The 15,198-nt window shown below is 34.5% G+C and overlaps 2 protein-coding genes across 7 annotated transcripts in view; one reads left to right on the top strand and one right to left on the bottom strand.

Moving 5' to 3' along the window:
• Window positions 1-13,805, top strand: part of NIF3L1 (NGG1 interacting factor 3 like 1) — a 25,470-nt gene extending 11,665 nt beyond the window's left edge. For 4 of the 6 annotated variants that reach the window (XM_019726769.3, XM_019726768.3, XM_019726770.3 and 1 more), the window contains one exon: window positions 752-1,285. In XM_019726769.3, the coding sequence (XP_019582328.3) occupies window positions 752-936 (185 nt within the window). In that variant the 3' untranslated portion in view covers window positions 937-1,285. Of the gene's footprint in view, window positions 1-751; window positions 1,286-5,997; window positions 6,165-13,698 lie in introns of those variants that run through there. The other 2 variants (XM_074339875.2, XM_019726771.3) reach the window with 2 other exon arrangements.
• The window catches only part of ORC2 (origin recognition complex subunit 2), a 37,555-nt gene continuing 24,661 nt past the window's right edge, over window positions 2,305-15,198 (bottom strand). Inside the window, exons 12-18 of the mRNA XM_019726767.3 lie at window positions 13,679-13,811; window positions 12,774-12,870; window positions 10,723-10,869; window positions 9,950-10,121; window positions 6,959-7,020; window positions 6,149-6,267; window positions 2,305-4,054 (exon numbers count right to left, since the gene is read on the bottom strand). Coding sequence (XP_019582326.2) covers window positions 3,968-4,054; window positions 6,149-6,267; window positions 6,959-7,020; window positions 9,950-10,121; window positions 10,723-10,869; window positions 12,774-12,870; window positions 13,679-13,811 — 817 coding nt within the window. The 3' untranslated portion in view covers window positions 2,305-3,967. The remainder of the gene's footprint in view (window positions 4,055-6,148; window positions 6,268-6,958; window positions 7,021-9,949; window positions 10,122-10,722; window positions 10,870-12,773; window positions 12,871-13,678; window positions 13,812-15,198) is intronic.

Here is a 15,198-nt window from a genome sequence, read left to right on the forward strand (position 1 = left end):
TTTCCTAATTTTTTTATGCCTTTATGTTTCTAAATATATTTCAAAATTATTTTTGTGAACAAGCCAAATTATGTACAATATATTTTTGCTCTTAAATTAGAAGTCATCAGAGTCACAGATGGTGTTTTTTAAAATTCAAAACATTTGCGTTTTCCCAAAATCTTTTCACAGAAGATGTGATCCTCTCCCACTAGTAACAGAATTTCCAGGAATTTTGCCTAAGTCAAAGGAAAATACCTTGTTTTTAATTAAGAAATAACCTTATGTTCATTTCATTCATATGCATTGTACTAGGATTGATATCGAAAATTTTGGTGCTCACAAAGCATAAAGGAGTCTTCTGGGAAGTATACCTCAAGAATTTTCTCGACGTTTTTGTTATGTAATACATAAGAAACTTCCTGAAAGCCCCATTTTATTAATACTTAGCAGTGGTCATTTATTTTATAGCGGAAACATTTTGAATGGGTTCTTACAGGTCAGGTTCTGGAAGTATTAGATACTGTTGGATATGCAAGTTTGGATACTTGTCTTGAATCTGCCAAGAATTTGGAATTTTCAGTGTGATGGTCTGTCTCTTTTTAAAATGGAGGACATGTAAGAAACCTGTACACCACTTGCTAGATGTGTATATAAAGTTCTGCTGCATTGCACTTGTTTCATACAGAATGTAAACTTAGTCTTTGTGTGGTTATGAGTCAGCATTCCATTGACTCTGTTTAGTACTTAAGTATTTGCTCTTTGTTGGTAGGTGAGATGTCCCATCATGATATTCTGGATGCTGCTTCCCAAGGAATAAATGTCATCCTTTGTGAGCACAGCAATACTGAACGAGGCTTTCTTTCTGATCTTCGAGATATGCTGGGTGCTCACTTGGAGAATAAGATTAATATTATCCTGTCAGAAACAGACAGGGACCCTCTTCATGTGGTATAATGCATACAAGAACATCAGTCTACAAACTCACTCCTAACTCAAATGCGTAACATGAAATCAGTGAAGTTGGTATCCTTCCGAAAGAATGTCTTAGAATGTACATTATGGTTTGTTAATCTGCTTCACCAAATGTTTTGTAGTTTATGTGGTCAAAACTGTAATGTGTATCAATCATTAAAGAACAAATATTCATTATAAAGAATAAATTATATAAGCTTTAGGCAAAATCAACTAAAATCTGTCGTGGGAAGTAGTTCCAAGTAATCTCCTTAGCTTAATTATAGATGGGATGTGTCATTCTAGATCTTTCTGCCCTTGGTTAATTTTAAAATATACTTTAAAAACGGGGGATTGAAACACTTTATTTCTAGATAGTAGCCTATAGGAGATGATACGGTCTGTCTATATATTCCCGTTTCCAGATCATAATCTTCCCCCTTAAATTTCAGAATCAGGAAAAGATTTATTGGAATGAGGTGTTTTTGGGTTTTTTTTTCCCCCTTAACATACATATAACTTATTTTATTGCTTTTTAGGTAACTTACCTATAATTTTATTAGTTATAAAGATGATTGGCTTTCAAATACTACTAGTGGTTACTTATGCAATATTAATTTTGTGTCAGGCACTCTAGGTGCTTTATAAACATTTTCAATCCCTTATAGAAAGAAGCATATAGGTTTTAGTCCCATTTTTACAGATGAGCAAACTGAAACAGAGCTGTCTCACCTCCTAGAATGTAGGAAAATACATTCTGAACAATGCTACTGGCTCCACATTTGAATAGCTGGGGTGGGGGCGGGGGTGGGGGAGTAGACTTCTACAAGTTTTCTTGGTAATTTGTTTAGTTTTCTCAGTAATTTTTTTAAAAGTTAAGCAAAACCTCTTAACCATCTCCAGAACTCACTGATCTTGTATACAAATGAAATGTTCATGTGTTAAAATGACAAACATGAGGCTAAGAAAGTCCAGTTTCTGGAGGAGTAGCACAAGAACTAGCACTCCTTCATAAGGAATTCAGTCTTACGCTAAGTTTGTGGAGTATAAATACCTGTTTTACACATCCCTTATGCCTTTTTTGGCCCGTTTATTTAGCAATTTTATTAAGAGCAGCCAGAAGAATCTTTCAAGGTTTCAGGTCTGTTCAGTCTTGCCAGAAGCAAGTAACAGCAAAAATTGGAGTCTTATCAGTCAAACTCTAGTTAGAGCTTAACGACATTGATACTGAAACAAGTTAAAGAACAGCACATAATTCTGCTACAATCTTCATCAGATCTGTAAGATGCACCCAAAATTTTTGAGGCACTTCAAGATGATTTTAGTTAAAAAAAAACACACACACAAAAGAACTACTATAAATGAAAAGAGTGATTCTATCCAAATTGGCTTTTTATTTATTAATAATAAAGACTACTGACATATACTGCTTGCAAATAGGATAGACAAAAAATTATAAAAATAAACCAGTAGATATTTTTAAGGGCAAATGTAAAGTTTGCACATTAGATTATTTTGTATACTTTTTTATACTATAATTATAAACTAGATTATCTTAAGCCAAAAAAAGCAAGGTGCAAACCAGCAAATATCATATGCCATCATTTGTATTTTTAAAAGGAGAAACAGAGACCAAAAACCCTAACATGTACGCAGAATACCTCTGGAAGAACAAACTGCTGTCAGTGGTTGCCTAAGAGATTGGATCAGGGAATTGGAAGGAAACTGACTTTTCACTGAATAGCATTTGGTACAATTAAAATTTTTTAGAATCATAATCATGTACAATTTCTTTAAATATTTTGATTAATATGTAAGACTAACCCTTAACACATGGATTTAACAAATTATACGCCACAATGAAATGATTTAAAAACTCAGCATTTTGGGAAATATTTTCATAAAAGGGGTTTACAAGGTAAGAAATGAGTGAAAAAATGCTGATGCCGTACATACTTTATTACAGTGATATTTTCATGAAGAATTTCACTTCCAAGTATATAGTATTTCAGGGAGTATGTGAAGACGATAAGCTGACTACAGTGGCCAAGGTTAGCCTTTTTCCTAAGAAAAATATTTAGGAGGCTTGAAATTGTCACTTGAAGAAAAAAATGAAATGTTTTATAGTGAGTTTTAGGTGTACTTGATAAATCAAGATTAATTTTAAAGCCAGTCATTAACATGCTACTTATCTGCATGTTATTCAAGACAAGAAAAATATGTTGATATACAAGAATAATTAAATTTTTATTTTCTGTAGTCTTGAAAATAATGACTAAAATGTAATTCAGGAGTGTATTTCTCTAGCCTGGCTTTTCACTTGTATCATGAAGGTGATGGCACAGACATTAACTGTTCTGAATATCATGTTCTATTTATTGTTCATGTGCTTTCTAGGGTGGGTATACACACTATATACTTGTCAGGCTTTTCCCATTATCCTAACTGAATAGTATCATATCCCCTCCCACCTACCAATATGGAGCCTAAATCCCAAAGCAGAGTGTGGGATCACCTACTTTTCCCGTCTTACACCTTTTGTTAAGCCATTTCAGAAACAGTAAGAGCTGATCTGCCTTTCTGTCTGACACGCAGAACCTAAGAAAGCAGATTTACGTGATGCCAGTGTCTTTGTACTTCCACACTCTGGAACAAGCACATTTGCAAACAGCTCTGGGAGTGTTAAAAGGCCCTCAAAAACTTAGGAGTCATATCATCTCTAGTATAAAAGAATTCACAAACATCCAGTTCCAGATAGTCCCTGAGCACACTGTTCATTCCAACAAGAAGTCTCCAGAGAGGTAAAGAATGAAAGGCACATTTTCTCCAACTTGAGGATCACTGCATAGCATAGTACTAGAGATGGTACACCAGCCAGGCTAATCAAGGTTCTAAAATGATGACATTCCCCCTCCCAATTTTAACTCTTATACGCTGGAAAAAGTCTAATGTTGGATGTGAACACAACACTTTAGAGGCGTGGCAGCTGGATTATAACAACCTTCCACAGGAGATTCAGGAGTAAAGGATAGCTTCAAGACTCCTCTTCTTCCTTTTCCAGGAAATCAGTCAATGTTCCATTGTCAATAGGAATTAATAAATATTCCACTCCATCAGTTCCCTACGAGATGTAAGAATACCCTGGACATTAGTCATTCATAAGAGACATATTTGAATCCTATTGTAGGTTAAACAAAAAGGACTTAATATTTTATATAAATACAGAAGTATAAAAAGGGAAAAGGACACACAGGCATGTGTATCTATTTAAATACAGTTTATAGTTAAACCACTTTATAGTGGAGAAAAGACTAGAAAGTGAGTAGGTGGGTATTTGTTTTTTTCACCCTCCTGCTCTTTCTAAAATTGTACACTATTGATTTCTCTGTTCTTTAATTCCCATTTCAACTGGATCCTTTCCATTGATTTTTAAATAACTCACTAGATTCCTCATTCTTCAACTATCACCAAACCTCTGCTCCTTTCCAGAAGCGTTGCCTATAGTGGTCTCCATTTCCTCACTTTTCACTCAACCCAGTACAACCTGGCTACTGCCACCATTATCCTGTCATTAAAAGAGTTTTTGCTTAGACCACCAAGGAATTCCATTTCCTAAATCCAACAGATATTGTCAATCTTCCTCTTTTGGCCTCTCAGAAGCACCTGACACTGCTGACTATTCTTTCTTAAACATGCTTCTCTTGGTTCTGTGATGTCATATCCTGGTTTTCTTGCTGGCTCTCTGGCTGTTTCTCTCACCAAGTAAAAGATTTTTCTTTTACTTGGCCATTAAATGTCACACTTCTAGTCTTAACCCCTGGCTCTCTAATCTCACTGTATATAATCTCTCTATATGTAGTCCCACCAATGCCTGGTTTCATTTACAACCAAAATACACAGGACTCATACATAACTTTGTATCTCTAGCCCAGATCTTTCCCTCTCATTCTTGTTGCAGGAATCCAGCTCCCTAGGTGACACCTCCACTTGGAAATCTCAAAGGGACCTCAACAGAGTTAAGTCCAAACATACAAGGTCACAACTCATGATCTATTCTTCCCCAAAAGTTTGCTCTTCCAGTTTCTCACCCAACGATCCTAAAAGAGTTTTTGCTTAGACCACCAAGGAATTCCATTTCCTAAATCCAACAGATACTGTCAGTCTCCCTCTTTTGGCTTCTCAGAACTATATATCTGGTTATGCAAGCCAGAAACCAGGAATTACTCTTGACACTTTCCTTTCCCTTGGCTCCCATATCCAATCTATCATCAATTCTTGTCAATTTTGCCTCCTAAGTACACCTTGAACCCAGCAATTTTTCTCTCTTCACCCTAGACCAAGTTACTGTCATCTCATCTGGGCTATTAACACCTTCCTTGCTGGTCCCTGTGCCTTAACTTGTGGTAGGTTCCCATCCCACTCTGTCCCACTGCACTCTGATACCAGAGTCACAATTTTTTCAATGCCTTCACATTAGTTTTAAATAAGGATAAAAATCTTTTCATTGACCTAAAGTTGTGCATGGTCTAGCCCTTACATCACTGTCTTTTCAGGCTCATCTTGTGCCATGCTGGCTTCCTTTTTGTTTCAGGGTGTCTTTACATGCAGTTCCTGCCTAGAATGCTCTTCCCTTCCTATCTGACTAGGTCTTCCTTTAGCTCTCAGTTCAAGTGGTTTCTTCTGATATCCATAATTAGGTCAATCCAACTATTTTAATATGCTCTTTGAGAACCATGTACCTTGTGATCACAGGACTTAATCACAGGTAAAATTTTACATGTGTGTGATTATTCAACAAATGTACATGTCCTCCGTTAGACTTTAAGCTCTATGAGAAAAAGATTTTGTTTATTACTGTATCCTAATACCTAGTGCAATATCTGATATATAGTTAGCACACAATAAACACAGACCAGATTAACGAATGGGGTAGAGGAAAAGCGGGAGAAAGGAGTAGAACTATTGGATTCCTAATACATTTCGAATGGCCTATTACTTTGGACTAGAACTGTTAGGTTTTCTGCTCTACTCTGAAAGAGTAATTCTGTCTGTCTCTTTCTATAGAACTCAAATGGCACGTTGCCTAATGGATCCTTGTGATCGATCCATCATGGAACCTCACTTTCATAATCATATCTGAGTCAAAGGGATACTTGGCCTTAAGTAAACAAGACAGCTATTACTTGTGTATCGTGCTACAACAGCAAAGTCTTACCTTTTTTGTTCTTATAAGCTTGTGGTCCCTAAATTCAGTTAACTGGGCCCGAAGTGTCAGATCACTATTGACGAGGAATGCCTCTCGACACTGCTGATAAAAATCTTGAAAAGAAAGTCCTGGAGAGTTCAAAAGGAGATGTGGATATAAGTCAGCGTTTAAGACATGACCCCATATGTGGATACCCACACCAAAGAACACAGAAACAATGTGCTATGGTCACAGTATGCCAAAGCAGTAAGTATTGATTTTAAAAAGTAAGTGCCTCTGGAAGAAGCAAAACTAGAGAATACTTAGGTATTATACACTGTGGCTTGTATTTTTAAAAGAGAACCGATTGGTTGAAAATATTCAAGTATGACAAAGTATAACGTAATCCTGTGGGCAGTTTTAAACAGCGTGAATAAAGTTGACTTTTAAAGAGGGAATCAGTAAGTTATGAGAACTGAATGATTATTAAAATGTTTGTTTAAATTAACACATTGTTTTTACTCAAAGGGAAGACCATCTCCTAAGATGCCCAGTGTGTGAAATATATGTAATTGGTAGATACACATCCATAGTTAGCACAAGCAATTTAAAAAACAAGCTAGGTTTGTCTTTCAATTTGCATTGGCAAACAGCCTGTTCAGCAGTGCATCTGTAGGGCCACTTGAAAATTTGGCATGTGGCAGACACATTGATCACAGAGCAAACCATTTATTCACTGCTGTGGAAAAACTGCAGTGCTATTATTATTAGATTCCAGAAAAAGGAATTTAAGGGGTGAAAGAAAAAGTCACACAATTTAATATCATAAATATTGGATACCAATGTAAGAAGGGTTATCCTGGTTATCCAGCTGATACTTTATTAGCAGCCTGAAAATCCCCCTAAGGAAAAAAACAAACAGGAATTCAAATCCAGAATGTTAAATTCACATCAAAAGATAACAGCTAGTAGTAAAATACAAGAAGAGAATGTGAAATACTTGGTCTGTCTGTATTAGCTCCTGTTCCTTTTTCTAAGGAACATCATATCCTGGCCTGCTTAAAAAGGAGAAGCTCTTTTACTTCCTTTAAAGGAAACTCTAGGAGTATTTTCTTTTTAGACCATAGGTTAGTTCACTATAGAAAACTTGGAATATATAATAAAATCTAATGAGGAAAATAGCCATGCCACAGCCCTAAAATAACAACCACTAACCTCTGATGCAGAGATCATATTTGTGTATGCTGCTTTCTCAAATCTTTGTAGAAAAGGCAACGTGGAAACATACATTCATGCATTTATATATGGTATACACCATTTTATACCTCATCATTTCACTTAGCTGATTCTTCCAAGACTTTAAAAACTCTTCCTAAACAATTTTTAATGGCTGTTCACCTATGACATCATGTACCACAAACTTACCATTTCCCTGTTTTGGATGTTTACTTCCAATTTTAATTATTAAAAATATGGTCATATTAAAGAAAATTGCCATTAATTTTCTCCACAACTTAATTTTGGTTAAGATTTTTGATCAGTGACATTCATACTAAGTAAAAACTAAATGATATTGGAGTTTGCAGAATGATCCAAAATTTCAAAGTAGTTTAAATAAATTTTTTAAAAAGTGTTGAAGGGTAGCACCCAAACATTTAGGTATGCCAAACTAAAAAATATTTGCATTAGAACAGTCAGTGTCATATTTAATGTTGGGAGTACTTATATTACATGGATCCCCAACTTCATATGTAGTAATTTGCAACAGTCCATTAGCAGTAAGCGTAGCAGTAAAATTGAATGGAGACTTTCTGTTCACAATTCCATCAAAAATTTTGATTAGATACCCATTTAGTACATTTTTCAATATTAATGCAACCCTAATCTTATTTTCAAGTGTACAAAAACAGCTTTATAAAGTAACAACATTCATTAGCATTTGAGAGTTAACAAGAGGGAGTCTTGTGGTGGTTAACAGCTGAATATCTTCATTATGGTGGTATTAACAGTCACACAAAGGCACACATGTGACAAAACTGCAGTGCGCACACACAAATGAGTGCATGTTATCGCTGGTGAAATCTAAATGAACTATGGATCATGCCAGTGTCAGTTTCTTGGTTTTAATACTGCACTGTGGTGTGAGGGGTAGTTGGGAAAGAGGTTCTGAGGCTTCCCTATACATTTCTTTGTAGCCTGTGAATCTGCCATTATTACAAAACAAAAAGCTTTAAAAAAAAAACCAAAGAGAAATAAATAAACAGAAAAGAAATTGCTAACAAAAAAACCCAAGATCTATTTGTTAAGTTCCTATGTATCCTGCCTCCTATCTATTCACCTCTCTTCTTTTTCAGGGTCAGTACTATCCTAAATTGGGAATTTTTCATATCCACACATTTCAAACTTTTATTCATACAAATGTGTGTGTGTGTGTGTGTGTGTGTCACACTACTGTTACCCCACATAAGTCAAACTCCTGGTTGCCAATGCTGCTTCTAGATCCAGAACACAACTGGACTGTGGCTTCAACTCTCTCACTGCTTTATGATTCTGTTTCATTGAGTTGTTCATACTTTGAACCAGGCTATATCTTTTTATTTTTTGTTGGTTTTTGTCTATTATGCAGTGAGGCACAAAAGGAGATGAATTAAAGTATGAAAGTGTTTTGCCATCTGGACCAGAAGTATCCTTTCATTGCTCTTAAAAAAATAGTCTTTGCTAGTTTTACCTGCTTGTACTTTAAGAAATTTTGAAATTTTGTCAAATTTAAAGAACAAAAAAAATCAATTACATTTTGATTAACTTGTAAATCTAATACATTTCTAACTTGAGAGGAATTGCTACATCTATATTTAGTCCACTCATCCAAAAACGCAATATTTCTTTTCATCTATTCAAATCTCAATTATCTGTTCTCAACAGGTTTTTTGTGTTTCAACACTTCCTTGTTAAATATAGTTCTAGAATTCTATACTTTAGGGGGAGTTTGCTACTAAAACCCTCTTTCAACAGGTTAATTTTCATATAATTTATTTTTTTGCTGGCTTATGCTATAGCCAGCTTTCCTTTTTTTTTTAAACATTTATTTAAGTATGTTTTTCCATGCTCGCTTTGGCAGCACATATACTAAAGTATGTTTTTCCAGGACCCATCAGCTCCAAGGCAAGCAGTTGTCTCAATCTAGTTGTGGAGGGCGCAGCTCACAGTGGCCCATGTGGAGATTGAACCAGCAGCCTGTTGTTAAGAGCACCACACTCTAACCAACTGAGCTAGCCGGCCGCCCCAATATCCAACTTTTCTTAGCTTTTATTAATTCAGATATGGCTCTTGGTTAGGCTGCTCCACTGGAAACATTAATAGAAATGTGTTTAAAAGCATGAGCTTTGGAACCCAGTAGATTTGCATCAAAACTTCAGTGCCCTTTACTATCTACCTGAGAGTGGTTATGAGGATTAAATGAGGTATTTTATGTAAAGGGACCCGTGTTTGAATCATAATGGTCATATGTAATTAAAAGAACCATCAAAATTAAGTAAAGTCCATCAAAATTCTGCTTTTTCTTCCACACTGATTACTGAGATAATCTTATTCAGAAATACAAAAATCTATTAGGAAATAAAAAATGTTGGTATTCTGCTTTGTTATTAGGCAATTTGGTAAATTACTACTGATTACTGCATAACCCAGTATTGGCAACTATTATTACTACTATTTCTCTTAATCCTTCAGACTAAGTAGGAACTTTAGTATTGCCATTAAAACCTAGTAGTGCATGTCTTAAAATGTATAGAGTTAAAAAAAAAAAAAAGAAACTATAGTTTTCATTCTTACCTTGCGTTAGGGGTAAGGCTTCGTAAGACATGAGTTAGGGAACTAAGTGGTAGTGATCCAGATTGTTTAACCAGAAGAGAATTCTCATAGGAGGTTTCTTCAGTATAAGGACTATATGTAGTAGTTTCATACCAGAGCCAGTTATAAAGACTCTGCTTTACATGATCCCACACTAGAGCACATGATCAAAGAAACAAAAATTACTAATTATTTTCGTATTGTCATGTTACTAGAGTCTAGGAAAGAATGAGAAAGCAGTAAATAAATTAATCCTGAAAATTTTCTTTTTTGCCATTTCCTCATTGAAAATCAGTACGTAACAATCTAAGTTCGCTGTCAATCAACATTTCAATCTTTACTGGTATATTAAATACAAGTTAAAAAGTTAAAGTATATTAGCACTACCAAGGCATTCTCTTAAAAATGTAACAGTTTAATATTTTGTTCTGTAGGATTATTAGTCTCTGAGTTAAATTGCAAAAAATAAATGTTGCAATACCATGAAGAGTAAAAAAAGACCAAAATAATAGTTGGGTCTCCTCTCCTTCATGAAGCTTTAGGTTAAACACCTCCTTTAGAATCTGAATTTTTATTTTCAAGAATTATGTTCTAAATCAGATTGAGGACACCTATATTTTTTGACAACCTGTGTTTTTAAACATGCAACAAAGGAAAACTACTGAAAAACAATAAAAATGTGACTTTCACCATTAAGAAAATTAATTTTATAAGACTGATATCTCAAGAAAGAAAAACAGTAATATTTAACTTACTGAGAGGAGCATTGATGTGATCAATAGATGCTATAAGGTATATGTTACGTAAAGATGACAACTGTCCAATAATCTGCTGACTTTTGTCACCTCTCAACATTTGGCTATCCAAATTGTGGATGAGAAGGAAGAGTTGTAAAGAAGAATCTAAAAGTAACAAGAATTCAGTTATTTTCAATGAATATTTTTGAAATCCTTACTACACACAATGCCTATGGATTAAAGAATATATCAAAGTACTATAGGACAAAATAACTATTGCTTAGTAAAATGCAATGTATTTGAGAAGGTATGTCAGTCACTCCAATGATTTCCCTATTCATTGGAAATCAATAGGGACTGGAGTGGTTACAGTTTTAACTATAATGGTTAGCACTTGAATCAGACCATAAAGCAGTTTTAATAAGGGAGAGGAAATATGGCAAGATGCATAACTGGATTGGAAGTGAATTTGTGCATGTTGAATTGCAAGGTGGAAGTGGAAGAGAAACGCCAAAAAAACAAAAAGAGAGTTCTCACTATGCATTAAGTGTTAATACAGAAAACCCTGATTATGACAAAAGCCAAAGGAGACCAAAACAAAAAGGAGGGGGAAGAGGCTTAGAATATTGCTCAAGGAATAAGGAAAGTGAGAGAAGCAAAATGTCATAAGTCAATGAAGGAAGAATTTTGGAAGATGGAGCTGTCAACACCATCAAATACTATAGCAATTAAGAGAAACAAAAACGAACCAAGGTCAAGGTGTTCAGCAAGAAGGAAATTATAGATGATCTTCAAGCATACAGTTCAGGTAGCACAGAAGCAAGAAATTAAGAAAGAAATAGGTAAAAAGTAGAAGGCAGGACATGTCTTCAAAAACTCTAAAATCACTGAAATAGGGAAATAAAATAGTGTGGAAGGGCAGTAGAATCAGGTAAATTCTTTTCCTAAGATCAAATTAAGTCTATACGTGTTTAAAATCCACTGTTAAGTCTCTCAGAAGTTGGTAAGAAATGGGAAATTTTGCCTTTATGAAGGAGGGTGAGCCTTTAGACAGAATAAGTAAATTTCTCTTGCACTGGGAGGGTAGGAGGATAAGAGAGACGATATAATGAGAAATATTCTGAGGTGATACATTTTGAAAGTCCAAGTTCCTTGAATTCTAGGAGACACAGTTAACAGTATTTAACAGTATTTCAATTATATATATAAACATATAAATTATATATAAATAGAAAATAGATTTTACATATAAAAATATAGTCTATATACTATACTAGATATAATTAAAATTATGAATATATTATTTAAATTATAATTATATAATTATATAAACACATATTTTACATACCTGTACATAAAACATATATTTACATAAATTATTTTTATATGTACATTTATGACATTATATATCGTATATAATATGTATTATATATACTACATATATAGTAAATATGTACATATATATGAAATGACTTAGGCACCTATTTTAATAAGCATACAAACAATACCAAAATTATCCATCAAATCAGTTAAGCATAACCAGTTACTCCTTTCAATTCTTAAGCAATAATTAAATGACAATTGTTAGAGCCTAAATAATTTTATTTCTAATTTTTTGAAATGCTCACATAACCAAAACATTCACACCAAAAGAATAAAAAGTTTTTCCATTCCAGATTTTAGTATATAAAATTATTGAAATGCAGTGACATTTACTCAGAATAAATACGAATATTTCATGAAAATATTGAACAATATAAAACTATCAGACAAAGGTGTACTAATCAATTGGAGGCACTTAACACTCATGGAGAAACCTGAAAATTATTCTGAAATAAGAGGCTTTGGGTTATACAAATTCCAGCTAGTAGGAATAAGTGTAAGGTAACTAGTGAAGTTCACAGAAAAATCGCACAGATAATGAAAAAAGAAATTATTTTAGAGAAATCAAAATCAGCACTGAGAGAAGAATCATTATTGAAATAACCATCATTTTTGTGTACTAAGACACAAATAAGTCGAAGTGTGCTTAGCTTCACCCTAAAACTAGAGCATCTACTTCATGTTACCTTCTTTAAATTTGTTTATTATCCAGTCTAGCTGATCCAGGACACTGCGGAAAGTACCCATATGATCAAGGACTTCTTCTGTTATAGAATTCAGGATCTATATCACAAAAGTGCAAGAGGTACATCAATTACAACTTATTCTGTCATATATGATAAATACAGCTAGCAAAGCAATTCTTTTTTATAAGTTAAAAATGAATTTGGATTTCCCACCAACTATGAAAAATCACTTTAAAAAATTCTGCTGGTACTTAGGTATACCTATATTTTTTGCATAATTTATGGCTAAAAGAAAGGAAACAGGGAAGAACTGCACTGAAGTAAAGATAAGAGGGCAGCAAAAACAAAAAACAAAAAAACCAACAATACAAGAAACATTAGAAAACTAAATTTATCAAAGGAAACAGGACATAAACATTAAGGACACTTTTAGAAAGGAGTACTACATCGGTTAATATCTAGCACCCGCAAGGTTTAACTTAATTTTCAAATGATGGAGATGAGCATTTGGAGTAAAAATGATCTATAAATATATTATAAAACTACAAAGTATCACATTTTTATTATTTTTTGAGTACCAAAGTGACATAAAAGCATAATAAAATTGAAATCCCCCATAATCCTGTCCTTCAGACAAGTACTGTTAATATTTGGTGCAGTACACAAAGCTAACTAACCTTTCCCTGAGATCTAATACAGTGTCAGTTACAAAGTAGGAAATTCAAAGATGGGGATTCAAAACTGGAACCTCTGAGGCCAAACACATGCTCTTAAGCACTATGTAAGCCTACTAGTGTGAAGGCTAAAAACAAACTGAATGATCCAGAATGAGAAGTAGCATCCTCATTAACATGTGGTAGATTGGCAGGAGATACAATGTTCCTTTTAACATTTCTGAAACTTACTGATTTCACATTTATTCCAGGAAAGAAGCCATTGATGACAACATGAATGGAATCTCGCAGCATGGTGGATCGAAACTTTTCTAGTAAATCTCTCTTAGAACCCAAACCATAAAGCACAATGTTGAACCCCAGGCTGTTAGGAAAGATAGCATTTGTGAAATTCAAGTTCAGTACCTCTTCTTGCCAACAAGTTTATAATCAACCAGTTTCCTTAATTTAAGCTTATAAAGAATATAGGAAGGACTTGGATGTCTAAATACCTATACTGATTCCCAACTCATACAAGGTAAAAGCCCAATTTTATTATCTGTACACTAAGTTTATAGTTGTAATTTTAGTAGCTCTCTCTCCAGGTCATGTTACTTTCAAGCCACAGACGCCCAGAGTAAAGGGAGAACATGATAGGTACAAGGCATTAAAAAGTTTTACAGGCTGAACCAGAGTTTTAATTGGTAGATTAAACTGGAAAGGTAACCAGGGACCAGGTCACAAAGGCTTTGTTAAGTCAACTAAGACATTAATTAGATTTTATTCCAAGGACTATGAGCATTTATAAGTAGTCAGGCGTTAATTGAAAGGTTTTAAGTAGGAAATAACATGGTCTTCTTAGAAAGAGCACACTGGCTGAGTGGGAGGAATGGATAAGGAATAGGGACAAAACTGACTTGAATTAGGTGTCATGGAAAAATGTGTCAAGAGCTGTATAGGTCAAATCAATAGAATTTGGAGAGTGATTAGATGTGGAAGGTGAGGGAAAGGGAATATTGAAGAATAACTCGATTTTGGGCATAGGCAACTACGTGAATGGGGTGACATTCACTGTGCTAGGTCGCAGGGGCAGGTGGGAATGATGAGTTTCAGATGAGTTAAATTTTATGTACATTGAATATTTTTATGACATGCACATGGAAACTTCCAATATACATTCAGATATCCATGTATGCTGTTAAGGAGTGAGATCCAGGCTGGGTTGGGCTGGAGATAATTATGGGAGTTATTCACATACAAAAGCAAATGAAGCTGAGAGTGAATGGGATGAAACAGAACACCAAGCACTAGGGGTCAAGCTAAAGTTCAACTCTAAGATTGTTTACAGAGGTCGATGAGAAACAGTATTTATGTGATGCTCTAGCAATGCAGGATAGCCTAGAAATGGAAGAGAGAGAACCCCAAAGGTAGAGAGATTAATAAGGTAGAAGAGCAGAAAACAAGCAAGGGAATTCAGAGAGCTAGCAATTCTGTTAAAATAGTTGACTGAGGTCTAGGCTAGGAAGCAAAGCAAACCAAATTATTGGAGTTGACATACTGGAAGAAAGAAGAATTGGTGGAAAGGGGAGTGGGATTAGAGGAAAGAGCTGCTTTATAAGTTTATAATGAACAAATCCATAAATAGTTATCGAGAGAAGCCGAGGTCCTAGCAAGGAAGATAATCATTCTCTTACTAGCATAACCCTTCAACCTATTATTGGCAAAAGAAAACCAGGATCAACTGGGGAAAAATGTGGCAATTTCTATGTTCC

This window comes from Rhinolophus sinicus, chromosome 17 (assembly GCF_057876585.1).
Source record: "Rhinolophus sinicus isolate RSI-liver-muscle chromosome 17, RSI-T2T, whole genome shotgun sequence".
Taxonomy (NCBI): domain Eukaryota; kingdom Metazoa; phylum Chordata; class Mammalia; order Chiroptera; family Rhinolophidae; genus Rhinolophus; species Rhinolophus sinicus.